The sequence below is a fragment of the Anarrhichthys ocellatus genome, unplaced genomic scaffold (genome assembly GCF_004355925.1).
Source record: "Anarrhichthys ocellatus isolate YVR2014 unplaced genomic scaffold, GSC_Weel_1.0 scaffold68, whole genome shotgun sequence".
Classification (NCBI taxonomy): Eukaryota; Metazoa; Chordata; class Actinopteri; order Perciformes; family Anarhichadidae; genus Anarrhichthys; species Anarrhichthys ocellatus.
This window is the reverse complement of record NW_022280098.1, coordinates 972,053-987,617: the sequence shown is the minus strand read 5'-3', so window position 1 is coordinate 987,617 and position 15,565 is coordinate 972,053. Positions and strand designations below refer to the sequence as shown.

Genomic DNA, 15,565 nt, shown 5'->3' with positions numbered 1-15,565 from the left:
TCTCTTCATCTTTGTGCCCAGCTGGTGTCTGCTGAGCTGACAGTGACAGTCCTGCGTGCTGCCAGGCCATCTTCAGCTCCCTTCATTAAACCTTGAGTCTAGATGATGTTGTCCCCCTGCGAGAGCACGTGGTCTTATCAGAGGATTGCGAGGATACAGGTCCAGGGACAGCGGCTCATCAGGGAACGCCTCACATCTTCCGCCTCTGAAAAATGGTTTCACCTCAGGACTTCAAGACTAAACCTTGTGTTTGTGCTGGCTGCTCGGGCTAATACTTACAGATACCACAGGCACTTCTACAAATGTGAGATAGATTATTTTCCTATGTGAGTTTATACATTTGCTGATCCCAGCATCTGCTGAGACAACATTTCATCTACAGGCATGGTACCACCATGAAGTGTGAGGAAGGTGCTGTTCCACAACCGGCCTCCAGAGCAGCTTCACTGCTCCTTGTTAGAGAGGTGTGTGGACCAGAGGGATGGACGGCAGGACAGACAGACTTGCTTTAATAACCCTTGTGTCGTCTTAAGGGCCAGAAATGACCCGCCACTATATTCAACAGCAGACAAAAACCTCTAAATTATCCTTTTTTTTAAGCACCTAAAACCATTAACACAAAAAAACCCCACACAAAAGACAAACACTTCTCATTGTTTGCTAATGGTGAATAATAGAAGTGCTGCAGATCACAGTCCCTCCAGGTGTCTCTGCTGAAGCCATGAGTGGACGTCAGTGACCAACATGTTGCAGACCGGATGTGTTCAGATATTTCTAAAGGACCGTAAAGTACTTCTGTACATGTGAGACTTGTCACACACACTGTCCTACACGCGCTGATTACTGTTGGAACATTCATGGGTCGCACTTTCTATGACACCAATGTCTAATATGCATCATAAACATATTTGTGTTATAATCTGTTTGGCACTGTATAATTGTAGTTTTAAGCATTCATGAATGTTCATAATGCGACATGCGACTAGCAGAGCCGGAGATTGAACCGCCGACCCTCTGATTGAAAGACGGCCCTGCTGTCCACTTAGCCACAGTCGTCCCTTGATATACCTTGATGATCATACAGTGCTATAAGCAGATCCTGATTAGTCTTTATAATGCATTGTAGGCAGAAAGGGCTACAGGTGCTCACGGTCCGTGCACAAAGTATAATTCATTTTCCATTGTTGACGTTGTATAATGACCAATGTCAGTTTAGGGTTATTAATAATCTCGTTGGACTACTTGTGTTCATGTAAATGTGTCTGCTACGTGTGAGGTCGTTGTTCACAGCCGATGCTGCCTCAACGTTAACGCTGTGTCGGTGTTATTGTCACATGAACACGTGCAGTGCACTGCTGTAGAGACGTGTGATGAGTCTGACTGTAGGAAGAGTTGATGTACTCTGAACAGTGACTTTAATGCTGGCTCTGTTGTCGTGACAATAACTCCACTAAGCTATTCAGTGTAAAATCCTTCAAGTTCATTTACTGTTCGCACTTTTAATTATGCTGCATAGAATATAATAAATGAATAAAAATCATTTTGCAGGATTATCCTCTGGCCTGTCTGAACTCATTTAATCCAGCGCTACATACTGAGCACATTACGTCATCGCAATAAACACTGGTCACTAGCCTTTCTTTAGCCTTTTTAATACGACAGTCTCCTACAACAACACAGGTCTGTATTACAATGCTTATTAACAATAGTAATAACATAAAATACTGTCACTCTTCAAATTGCTTAACATTAAACAAACTACAGAGGTTTTCTACCTGTGAGTGCTGCTCATTGGCATCATGGTAACATGGGTTTCAGGCGAGCCAATCAGCTCCTTCTCATCTAAAAACTCTATTTCAGACTCTTTTGTCATCTATTATCAAGTAGGACTAGTTCGGACACACTGTACACATGAAAAGCATAATTAAGTTGTGCAATAACTTTATGAGAGAAAAATCTGATCTGCTGGTTATGACCTCAGTATTTGTCCTCAAATGCATGTGTCAAAGCTTGTCAAAGTCAAAGTTTCATGCTTTATAGTCATTTAAAATGGTCCATACACTGTAGTTAATAAACAGGTTGTGGGTTTTATTAACAACTTTGAATGAACACTGAAATGCTCCAGAACAAACTGACATCTTCAAATGATTCACTTGTGGTGGATTCAGATGTTTTAACGAGTACTTATACCACTATGTAAAAAAAACTCTAGTCCCACATTGGAAATATGGCCCCTCACAGTCGCTATCAATTCCAACAGGCCGGCCACAGCAACAGTCCCGTCCTGGCTCATTGGAGTCCTGCATTTTGGGCCGGCTTCACTTCTTGTGAGCAGGTCTGCAATACATTCTTGTTATCCTGCGAAGTTGCGGCAGCACCAGCAGTGGGCCTTCCATCTCAGCTGTAATGACATTAACACACAAAGATGACACATTTCTTTTGAACTGATGAAACAGACACTGTGTTTGGGATTCACCATCACAGCAACACATATACTGTAGGACAGAACTAGAATTATAACCCAAAGCACACAGCTGCATAGAATTCCAGAGGCAATACTGTGAATACAATGACATTTTATCACAACAACATTTAAACTAATCTACAATCTAGGGTCATGTCAGACTGTGGGTGAACAGGTACAGTCCTGTTAACAGTTATCTGAACAGTCTTCCGTCTGTAACTCATCCACAAATGCCACCTTGAACAAGAATTGTAAAACTTCAGTATTTTTACAAGGAAATATTAACAATATCTTCCACTACTACTACAATAGTACTGTAATGGTGTCTTGTATCTTGTTCTCTTTAAGATGCAACATGTATAAGATGCTGTAGGGCATCCTGCAATGGCCCAAACAACACTGACAGATCTCCAAAAGCCTCTGAGAAACGTCTTCCTGCCTGCTCTCTCTCCTCTTCAGAAGCAAAAGGATCAGTCCCAATAGCTGATACTCTGGTACGACGCAGAGAGAGGCTCATCCTTGACCAGTCAGCAGCTTCAGTGGCACAAGGTAGCACATCCTCAGTCATATTGACTGGACATCTTCCTGAAGCCAACACATTGGGAATTCCTCCGCCTGAAATCTGTTAAAAGTACATAACACGGTTACTGTCACAAAGCAAAGAATGGAGAACTGAGCTAGACATCGGGAACAGGTAACTTGTAAAACTGAGGTAGCCATAACACAATTCTGTAATGAAATTGTACATTGTAGTCCTGAGCATGTGTACATATAAAAACAACAACAATGCTTTCATGGCATTCCTGAACATACAAATTTCTCTTCTTTCTTCAATTCGGTCTCTCCATCGTCTCGACTATTCGGTCTCTCCATCGGTCTGAACCCTCAGAGATTTATCACACTTCACGTGGTAAATGGTTGAGTTAAAGAGGCTGTAATGTTATGCCATATATTATGTATAATTTATGGTTTTATTTTCATGGTTTTTATTTTGTGATTTTAAAGTCTTCCAGGCTTTTGTCTCACGAGGTGAGAGGTCATTGTCAAATTGACTCGTATTTAAACTGTGTAAAATCTGAAGCCAATGTCAAATATGCAAACATTTATTGCATGTTGGCAGACTTAAATAAAACGTCATCTCTGAATATAAATTGACACTTAAATATACTCTTCTTAAAACAAACAGTCTACAAACAATCTATTTCCAAAACCTTACTGTTTTCACAGGCTGAGGAACAACGTTACTGTGTCTGTGAGCAAACCATGTGTGTGTATGTATGTATGTAAGTGTGTGTGTAGGTATTGGGTGTATGTATAAATATGGTTTTGTTTTTTTTAAACCAATGCTTGATGTTTATTTATTTATATTTTTTTTGTCTCTTTCTTCTTTTATATTTCATTTAAATGTAAAGCGTTTTGAGTTTCAGCTCTTATATAAAGCTGCCTTAGCGCCCCAAAAAGGTTCCTCTGGTTGTTCACTGGCAACAAATATAACTGATTAATTTCTCAGATTATCAACAAGCCTGTGATGGCACAATATTAGACCCTGAAGTGTAAAAGAACAGATGATGAAGTATTACATTTGGCTCCATCTGGTGGCTGAGTCATACATGGACACGCCCATCTCACCATAGTAGAAGAAGAATGAGGAAAATATAAAAGGTGAAGAGGAAAAGGGAGAATATGGAAATATGACTGATGATTACAGTAATTAAATGAGCATAATTTATTTTGAAAACATTAATAACTGAGTGCAAAATTTGAAGTCAATGTCAAATATGCAAACTTTAATTGCATGTTGGCAGACTTAAATAAAATGCCATCTCTGAATGTAAATTGAAACTTAAACATAATATTATATCTTAAAATAAACACCATAAAACAGATTAAAAATCAACAGAAAAACAGCTGCCTAAAGAACTCATGATGGGTAAGGGAGATGAGCAGAAATATACAATTTAACTCACTTTTATTGATCACTTTTATGTTGGTTGAGACAGTTATTACAGTTATACAGTTATACATGCTTAACAATATGTAATTGTTAAGCATGGAGCCATTTTGCTTTTGGGGAACTCTGGAGTGGAGGGCTTGGAGATGTCTTTAGCCACGGAGCAGAAGAACCTGTGGCTGGTGCTATTCTTCTTTGGTGGTGTCATCAGGTCTTTGAAGGAGGCGATCAACTTCTAGTTTCAGCGAAAGCAGCGCGGCCTCTGCACAGGTCCGTAAAAATGATCTTGTCGAGGCTTTTAAAGGTTTTTGGGGTGATTTCATAATCTGCTTCCTCAACTCCAGCCCATATGTTTTCAAACAGGCGCTGGAGGACGGCCTCTCGGTTTCCAGGATGCACGTCGGCCTTGGTTTTGTTGAAGATCCGCGAAAGCAGCCGCTCCACAATTATCCAAATGGACATTTTGTTTTTCTCTGCCCGTGCACTGGCAAGTATTCATGTTTAAAAAGACACATTGTTGAGGCAAAAGACAAATGACTTGTGCAAATGATTGCAAAGATAACATTTATCCAAATATGGAGGAGACAAAAATATAAACAAAAAAACTGAATAAAAAATCAGGACAGAAATATAATTTAAAATCATCTTCATCATCCAGCTCCTCGTCCCAGCCCACACACTGTGTGATTCCATGTGTGACTGCTGTCACACACCAATCCCCCCGTAGCTGTGCCTACGCTTATCGGGGTTAAAGGCGTAGTAGAGGACGCACCCAAATGCAGGGAGACGCGGGAAACCGAGGGTTGAATACTGGTGCTTTTAATAAAGAAAATGTTCAACACAAAACGGGCGGAGCAGAGGAGTCAAAAAATGGGAAACAAAAATGTCCAAGAAAACAAAACTTCTAAACAGGGAACACGGCAGAGGAGAGCAGAGAACAATCAGGGAACAGTCAGGGAACAGTCATGGAACAGTCAGTCAGAGAACATTCAGGGAACAGTCAGGGAACAGTCAGGGAACAATCAGTCAGAGAACAGTCAGGGAACAGTCAGAGAACAGTCAGAGAACAGTCAGGGAACAGTCAGTCAGAGAACAGTCAGGGAACAGTCAGCGAACAGTCAGAGAACAGTCAGTCAGAGAACAGTCAGGGAACAGTCAGTCAGAGAACAGTCAGGGAACAGTCAGCGAACAGTCAGAGAACAGTCAGAGAACAGTCAGGGAACAATCAGAGAACAGTCAGACAACAGTCAGGGAACATCAGCAGAGCAGGTAGCACAACGACAATGAGACATGCCGGGTTTAAATACACTGGGAAGGTGAGACACAGCAGGGCAGACAATCACAAAGGCAGGAAAAAGGCAAGGGCAGGAAGTGAAGTGAGCACACGACACAAGAGGCAGGGAAAGTCAAAATAAAATGGAAGAAACATTTTAACAAAACCCAGTTAGTTGATGGGCAGGTGGTATCTTGCATGATAGCCCCTGTCATCAGTGTATGAATGGGTGAATAATGACATATGTCATATGATGTACAGACTAATAAAAAAAATAATATAATCATAAATTTAATAAAATATGATTTTTGTTGTATTTGGCTAAACTTAAATTGATGTGACCTCACTTCCAAATTTAAATGATGTGAAATGTTTTACTAATATTTAAACGGACATTACTTAATAAAGTATATACTAGACCACTTTTAATTTTAATACTTAGTTTCCCTAAAACTTTCCTGATCACACTTGTTTTCCAATGCAGGACTTTGCTTGTGATATTAGTGCTTTTTCTTTCAGGACCTGAATATGAAAAGGTGAGTTTGTTCTGGAGCATTTCAGTGTTCATTCAAAGTTGTTAATAAAACCCACAACCTGTTTATTAACTACAGTGTATGGACCATTTTAAATGACTATAAAGCATGAAACTTTGACTTTGACAAGCTTTGACACATGCATTTGAGGACAAATACTGAGGTCATAACCAGCAGATCAGATTTTTCTCTCATAAAGTTATTGCACAACTTAATTATGCTTTTCATGTGTACAGTGTGTTCGAACTAGTCCTACTTGATAATAGATGACAAAAGAGTCTGAAATAGAGTTTTTAGATGAGAAGGAGCTGATTGGCTCGCCTGAAACCCATGTTACCATGATGCCAATGAGCAGCACTCACAGGTAGAAAACCTCTGTAGTTTGTTTAATGTTAAGCAATTTGAAGAGTGAAAGTACGTTTTGTATGTTATTACTATTGTTAATAAGTATTGTAATACAGACCTGTGTTGTGAGCAGAAACATGTGCACCCTGTTGCAGACTGCATGCTGTCTTAGAAATGCTGTTTACGTTTGGGTTGGTACTATAACTGTGAGTATGTTTGATAGTCATGATGATGAAGCACTCACAGCCCAGAGGATAATCCTGCAAAATGATTTTTATTTATGTATTCATTATATTTTATGTAGAATAGTTAAAAGTTCATTTTAAATAGGATAGCTTAGTGGAGTTATTGTCATGATAACAGAGCCAGCAATAAAGTCAAAGTTCAGAGTAAATCAACTCTTCCTACAGTCAGACTCATCACACGTCTCTACACCACAGCCGGAGAAATTCACCCAAATACTTTAATTAAAAAGCCTTAAATAAATAAATAAATTGATGATATAATGAATCATTACATACAAATAATTCAGAGTTTGCACCCAATTTATTCACGTTCAGTTGTGGGAAAGTGGCAGAAATATGACTTTATGACAGTTCATTATTTAGAATATTTGTTTATGTACGCGCAACTTTTACTTTGAAGGCGAGCTGTCTCTGTTTACGATTCTCTACTTCCTTTACTCAAAGTTCATTATTAAAGTTGGATAATGGAACAAGCTGATGTTTTGGTGCACGTGTTCATTCAATGTGACAGTAACAGACACAGCGTTACCGTTGAGGCAGCATCGGCTGTGAACAACGACCTCACACGACACATTTACATAAACACAAGTAGTCCAATGAGATTATTAATAACCCTGAACTGACATTGGTCATTATACAATGTCAACAATAGAAAACGAATTATACTTTGTACACGGACCCCTCACATTTCTGTTTTGTATAATTAGTGGTAAATTATTGAGCAAATCTGCAGAGCCATAAGGCTACTCAACAAAAAGGTTAACATATTCAAAAACGATTATGTTAACCTTTTTTAATGTTGTTATTTCAGATATACCTGAAGAATTCAGAATCAATGTGTCAAATTGTTTTAATGCCAGCTGTTCCACCATTGTTGCCTTAACCAGTGATACATTTTTCCACATTTGATCAAGTACATTCAAGCAGAAAGGCATTGAATTTGTCAACATGTTTCTCCATGAAAGGAACATAGAGCTGATATTTCTAAAAACCCTGATAATGGTAAAACATGCATTTTATGTCCCACAGCTAAAAGTTAAGGTAACAAGTGAACAATATATTCATTTGAAAATGATTCACTCTGCGGTGATAGAGGAAATCAAACCCCCTGCAAATCCTGATACGCATGTAGTACAGCCCAGGTAACTCTCAAACCGCTCCAAGATGTAGACAGGATATCTTTTTATGAATTATTGCAATCTTTATATTGAAGTATTAGGTTATGATGCAGTTTTTATGGGCACCAGCTCATGTAAGCATTCAAGATGCATTCATGAAACCGCAGATAAAGCGACCCCAAAATGGATTAAAAGCAAGTAGAGTTAGTTGATGAATGAATTCAAGACACAGTGGCAGAGGTTAATGGGTGGAGATAGAAAAGGATCCAGATGTGTAGATTAGTGGGCACTGGGATGTACTGATCTAAAATGATCTATACACTCATCGGAACTGTGATATCTGCAATCAAATGCAGACTCTTTGCATGACAACTCTGAAACCCGTTGAGTCCCTTTACAAAGACTCTAACACCCTTGACCCGAAGGCCAATAGCACCATTGCAATATAGTACAATCTATTTAGTTTGGATAGTTTTAAACATTTTGCAGATGCTTGCCTCGTCTTTAAGGTTCTACATGGGCTTGCACCTCCCACACTGAGTCAGTTCATAATGCGGACGGATAGCAGCAGCAGGGCAACACCGTGAAGCACCAGAGGGGACTGTGGGGATCAGGTTTGGCTTTTGTCAGTCAGAGCTACTGGAACAGTCTTCTTATCGAGTTCAGAGAAAGCTCTAATTACTAAAGCTTTAAACAAAAACTAAAGAGATGAAGCAAACCAAACCTGCAATAATCATGCTACCTCATCTCTGACACTGCTGTTACTCACTCCACTTGATTTGACAAATCTGCTACTTTTGTACTGCATTTATGTATTTTATAGTATTGTGCTGTACAGTGCAGTACCACAGTGTTTGCTGATGAATTGTACTCATAATATTAGGCCACTCATTTGTAATAACCTGTCCAGGGACTATATACGGAAATGAGCTCTCTAGCTAACTCTTGCACATTCCACACAGGTGGAAACTGAAATTTTGATAATGTGCACTGTCCCTGGTAAGTAAATAAAAAGTCACCTGTTTGTCCAAATATACAAATGTAAGAAAGGTAGGCTATTAGGGAACGACGTACTTCATGGACCTGAAAAACAATCTTCCCAAAAAAGTGATGAAGTATTGTGTTTTGAAGCACGCGGTTACGTGTTATCTTCAAACACAGGACTGATGACACACACGAGAAAAGAGTTCTGTAACTCTACAGTTGGTGGCGATAATGCTGCACGCGGCCGCAATTCACCATCTGAAGAAGAAGAAGAAGAAAAGAAGAAGAAGAACCAGGAGAACACGACATCGTGAGTAGTGTTGTTGTCGTGCTCTTGTCCACAAGTAAAGAGTGTTTTTAGTCAAATGGAGACCCGGTTAAAGCCCGCACACTTCCTATCACGTGATGTTTAAAACGTTAAATACAATAACGCTAACTCACTTCAGTAGGTGAATTAGCTCGCTGGCTAAACTAACATAGCGGTAACTGTCAGAAGATTGAAACATAACGGAGCAGTTACATGAGCTAACGTTAGCATCTGAAGCTAACGTTACGGGACAAGTTTAGCTTAGCCTCGGTGTCTCTGCTCATGTTCAGAAGACTCATTAACGTTATGCACGTTAAAGTGTTGTGGTCCTGCAGCTGATAACGCTAACATGATAATATTACATAATCTCCCATGTTATCAGAGTCTCACAAGCTGAATGACTCTGTGTGTGTGTGTGTGTATGTATGTATGTGGTACTGCGGTCAAGTGAGTCGTCATCTGCGGAACCTTGGTTGAAATGTAATGCTTGTCTATTCGTGGTGTTACGGTACGGGGGCGTGGATAGCCCAAAAAGCCCGGAGATAGACCTATACCAGGGGTCGGCAACCTTTACTATCCAAAGAGACATTTTGCCCTATTTTCCACCAAATAAAATTCGTCTGGAGCCGCAAAAGCTATTTGATATCACATCTTATAAAGTTTTATATTTGGTTATATTATATATACAAAAACTTTAGTTTGTTATATTTATGAAAATGTAGAACAAGAATTAAGACAATTCTTGATATTTTATTGCTATTTTCAGTGACACAGTATCACCTCAAACTCCAAGATAAGAGCTGTTCCTTTGAAAGATTGTCCACTTTGCAAAAAATACAACCGTCATTTATTTCCATGTTATTTTTTGTCAAAGCCTGAGGCCATGTCCACACTACTACGTTCACATTTGAAAACACATGTTTTGCTACGTTTACACTGAGCGTCCACACTACGCCGGAGTTTTCAAAGCACCGAAAACAGAAGAGTTTGAAAACTCCGGGGACTCCGCTTCATGTGGACGCTCGTAAACGCATACGTTTAGAAACCATGACGAAGACGCCCACGTTCACTACTTGATTTGGTTCACGACGTGTCCTTACCTGATTCGTCACACCCCTATCACGTGACCTTTTCCCGGAAGATCACAAACAATAACAGTCTTGATTACCGATCGACTACCTGGTTAATTCAACATGGACAACTGATTACAGGTGTTGCTGACCTTGTTGTCTTTACTAGCAGCTGTTGTTCAGTTAAAGTCTGCATTAATGTGGAGGAAGCAGCTGTTATTGGAGCGATTAGTGAGCGGCGTGACCAGCGGCGTTATCAGACCTACGGAGCGGCCGTCTGAAGTCACTGTTAGCGGCTTTGAGGAGGATGGACACAAAAAGGAGGACTTTCCTTTTCATATTATTGTTTTCTTATATTTCTTAACTATTGTGAAGTCCACACACATAAACTGTAAAGGAACAAAACAGTAAATGCTCTCCAGTAGACAGACTTCAGACACCAGCAGAGCTACGAGTGAGAACAACAATGGAAACGAGTGAGAGACGTGTGTTGACCACATTTATGGATCATAATCTAGTAAACCTGTAAGTGTTGATTTTAAAGTGAATTTGATGTGAGAGAGAGAGAGATCCACAGCGCTGTAACTAAGTCTGAAAAATAAAATTTCTAAAACTTTCCACCAAATGTGTGTTTGAGTTTATAAGTATCAAACACAAGCTTTCATTATTAAAGATACTTTATTATTCTGTCGTATTTTTTAAACTAAGCAACCAATCTACTTCCTGTTTACACCGGCACACACCATCATGCCCAGTGTACGTGAATATTCACGTGATATTCGTTTTCAGGCGTTTTAGTCTGGACGGAGATCATCTCGAACACGATGCTGAAACGTGTGGACGGAGATCATAGTAGAGTAGAGACTCGGAGCCGCAACAGAGGGCTGAAGAGCCGCGGGTTGCCGACCCCTGACCTAAATGATATAACAAGTCAAAAACAACATTATGCTGTACATTATATGAAATCCAAGTATAATAACATCTGAAGTTACACTAAGTTTTTTAATTGAAAAAGGGTTTTGAAAGTTAAAATATGATCAAATAATAAACTTTGATCTGTAATAAAAAACATTTCTGTTCATGATGACCACTACTATGTCCATGTCTAATTTCATTAGATTTTGCTCTACAGTTTTTGAGAATATTAATGGCAAAATCAGCTCAAATGACATTATGATATTCATATTTTTCCCACATTTTGCTGGTTATAAAATAAAAATGCTTAAGAGGTTATAATATTATTATTGTTATTACTATACATGCTATCCAAGCTCTTGTACCGTAACACCACGAATAGACACGCATTGCATTTCAAGCGCCTGCTGGCTTGACCAAGGTTCTGCAGATGACGACTCACTTGAGCGCAGTTGTGTGGTTCTGGGTTTAACAAGTAGCTCCTTTTCCTCACAGAAACAGTTGGTACGCTTCAAGATGACAACTTCGTGGAGTGACCGTCTGCAGAACTATGCCGACATACCAGCCAATATGGACGGCGTGGCCATGAAGAAGTATCGACGTGAAGCTCACCACAGGTAGGTGTTAGTTTAGACTGGCAGAAAGGTCCTGCTAAAGTCTTAAACCAGGACAAATAGGTTATGTTTATTGGCTGTAGTGTGTGTGTGTGATGTTATTTCAATGCATTAGAAAGGCTTCACATTAATGATCTATGATAAAACCCCATTCAGATACATTAATGCAGAAGGACATCCTCCTCGAGCAGATGTGTTCCCCCTACTAAGTAGAAATGAGGCTCAGGCTTTGTTCATGGAGAAATTAGTCATTTTGGTTTGTTGTTGACAATCTGACAGGAACCTGATATTTTTTTAGTAATTATGAAAATAAACGAGCTAATTCAAAGTGATAAAGATCCTGGCTGAGCCTCATTAGTTGGCGATGGCAAAAAGTCCGAACTCAAGGTTTCCAAACATCAGTCCACAAACCAATGGGTGACGTCACGACGACTACGTCCACTTCTTCTACACAGTCTGTGGTGTAGACGTTCAGTTTACCTTCAGTAGCTAGTGTACCGTAGACATGTTAACGCTAGTTCATGACGTCCAAACGTACTATGCTAATATTAGTGCCACTCATTTTTACGTAAAAACAAGTTTTAGAAACATAATGATTTAGAAATGTACATCTCCTTCAGACCTCTCCGGATAACGAGCATCACTATAACACGATATTTAACCACGACGAGGTCCAACTCCACTAAACCAGCCTGAACACAAAGAACATCTGAAACCACTGATGAGCGTCTATGGAGCAGAGCCGGATAGCTGCTGGACCGTGCTACGCTATGATTGGTCAGTCTGCGTTCGCAGGCGGGACTTAGCAAAGGGTCGATTGTGAAGAAGGGGCTTACAAGACAATACACAGCTTTCAGGGTTTTATTTTTAGGCTGTCACTACAGTCAGCTGTGTACTAATACTGCAAAGGATTTACTCCACTGCAACAGGAAACTGAACTGGAAGTTAGCACCTATAAAGCTGTAAAGTGACAACAGATTACTGCTATAACACGTCTACTGCTGATTATTATCGTACTCGTGTAAGCTCCGGTTTGGTCTCCTGAGAAAAGTATCTGCGTCTTGGGCATTCTGGTGTGTCCATAGCATCAAGGATCAAAACATGTCTCAAAGTTCACATCAAAAGATCTAATCTTGTTGACTTAATCCTTAACGAAGTAGTAGTTGATTCATTCTAAATATGCCTGTTCTGTATTGAGGCAAAGTTCTCTTACAGCTGCTTGTGTGTGACAACTTTGGCCTCTTTTATCAAATTCATAAAACAATTTTGTCAAAACCTTTAATATTCCTCAGGGTAAGCTATCGGAATAGAATATATAAATTTGGTATTTTATGGCAATTTTGTGAAACTTTGGTATTGTATTGACTGTAGTTGTAAAATAATAATACCCAGCCCTGCATCATTGATGCTCCACTTGACTCACCAGTTACTTGTTTCCTTGGCTCTTTGCCATTTCTCGCTGGTTTGCTGGATAGCAGAGTGGGGGTCATGTTGGTCATGTACCAGTCAGTGTCTGCCTCAGGACTCTGTGAGACTGTTGAGTGGACCTGGGACCCTCTGGGATCTTATGAAGTAGTATATCATTATTAAGTAGGCCTATATAAAGCAGTTGAAATGAGCTCCACATTTACCGGCTGCAACATTAAAGTAATGATCACATGAATACATCAATCATTATTATCAATGATATAATAAATATTTATTCTCATGAAATTGGCCATTCTGCATAACGAGTACTTTTACTTTTGGTGCTTGAAGTATATTTTGATGCTATACTTTTGTGTTCACACCCATTCATATACTGATGACAGGACTACCATGCAAGGTGCCACCTGCTCATCAGCACTGTCTAACATTCACACACCTCAGGCACAGCTTGCTGGAGACATGTGGGGTTAAGTCTCTTGCCCAAGGAAACATCGACACGTACTAGTGAACTAGTGTACTAGTGGAGCCGGGATCGAACCGCCGATCTTCTGATTGAAGGACGACCTGCTCTACCACAGTACCAAACAGTACAACTATTGTCATCATGCACAATGATCCATTTCAAATGATATATACAGTAGGCCTATATCATTGGATTACATCTATTGATGCATTAATGTGTTCATCACTTTAATGTTGCAGCTGGTGAAGGTGGAGTTCATTTGAAGTACTTTACATAGTTAATAACTAGGCTATATACTTCTTCATAACACATCATAGTTTGTGAGTTGATTCATATTTTGTATTAAGAATCTGTATCGGTAAAGTAGCCTAACCGGTGACTCGTATTGTCAAATATATGTTGAAAGTACGATATATCGCTCTGCGTTCTAGTGGAGTAGAAGTACAAAGGAACATAAAATGGAAATATTCAAGTAAATAAAATAAAAAATGTACTTAATTACAGTACCTGAGGAGCCTGAATCTACTTAGCTACATTCCACCACAATTAGTGCACAGAATAGTTTTCATAGATCTAGCCTTTTCATTTTGCTCTCAAAGTGCACAAGATTGATGTATTTGACTGATTTAAATTCTTCCGGAGGAGTTTACCCCGAGACCCCCTTAACGGGGCTAGGGGTCCACCCACCATAGTCTCTCTAAATCCTGTGGGAAACACTAAATGTGACTATGGCAGACTGCCACAGTCTCTAGGTAATGAATGGAAACACGGCAGTAGATACAAAACATACTCCACAGCTGTACTAGTGGTCAAAACTCCACAGGGTGCCTTTTACTGTAAACACACATCATTTAAACAAAGAACCTCCACTCAAGGCCCCGTACTAAGTTGTTATCCTAGAACTGTACATGTTCATGTCCACATTGGCTTGAAGGTGGAGTCAGAGATTCTGGACACCCAAACCAGATGTCCTGTCCCTGTTGCTACCACAGCCTCTGTCTTTAGGCACCCTGTTGCTTATTGTCTGCAGTAGTGTTGTGCGGCACAGAGCTGGGGCTGTGTATACACACTGGATCTTTGTGTTCAGCACACACACAGAATGGACAGCTAGTGAACTGTGAGGAGATACCCGCTGAATTTGATAAAAAGTGTATTGGATTAGAATTGCTGACTCCACCTTTTAAAGGTGGAGCTTGACACTTGAGTGAAGTCTGTGTGATTTGCATGAAAGCTCCAGAACAAGCTATTCTTTTAACTGTTGTTTCCTGAGCTTAAACACGTGATGAAGCTTTAAAAGCAACTTTATTTTAAATGAAAAGTACAGAACAGAGCATGGAGCAAAAGGATGCTTTGAAATGTCAGATGTGTATGTTGATTATTGAATATGTAAGATTTTGATAAAATATCAATAGCGGGTACTGGAGGGAGATCTTATTACTGATGTTGTAATAGGGGTTGTTCACATGTCGCATGTTTTGCGCCCTCAAATCCATTGTTGTCAAGAGCAACGCCGTCGCCATGAGCAAACGCCTATTTCCTATATACTATAGTTCATCTTTTGGATGCCCACTGCATGCCATGTGACGAGGAACAACCAATCAGAGCTTGTAGATATTTGTACTTTCTTCCGTAAATTACATTACATTACAGTCATTTAGCAGACGCTTTTATCCAAAGCGACTTACAATAAGTGTATTCATCATCGGTATTCAAGAGAACTACGAGTCACCAGAAGTCATAAGTACATCTCCTTTAAACAAGCATCTAAGAGCATAAACCAGAGCAAACGTACAGAGACAAACTAATATGAATACAATAAGTGCAACAAACTAGTACGAATACAATAAGTGCAACA

The 15,565-nt window shown here is 39.6% G+C and overlaps 1 protein-coding gene and 1 long non-coding RNA gene across 3 annotated transcripts in view; one reads left to right on the top strand and one right to left on the bottom strand.

The window, feature by feature from the left end:
• Positions 1 to 15,565, bottom strand: part of LOC116397557 (uncharacterized) — a 256,577-nt gene that overhangs the window by 186,519 nt on the left and 54,493 nt on the right. The gene's annotated exons all lie outside the window — the stretch shown is intronic.
• Positions 9,195 to 15,565, top strand: part of nt5c2a (5'-nucleotidase, cytosolic IIa) — a 25,742-nt gene continuing 19,371 nt past the window's right edge. For both annotated transcript variants that reach the window (XM_031873066.1, XM_031873065.1), the window contains exons 1-2: positions 9,195 to 9,223; positions 11,701 to 11,822. In XM_031873066.1, the coding sequence (XP_031728926.1) occupies positions 11,722 to 11,822 (101 nt within the window). In that variant the 5' untranslated portion in view covers positions 9,195 to 9,223; positions 11,701 to 11,721. The remainder of the gene's footprint in view (positions 9,224 to 11,700; positions 11,823 to 15,565) is intronic.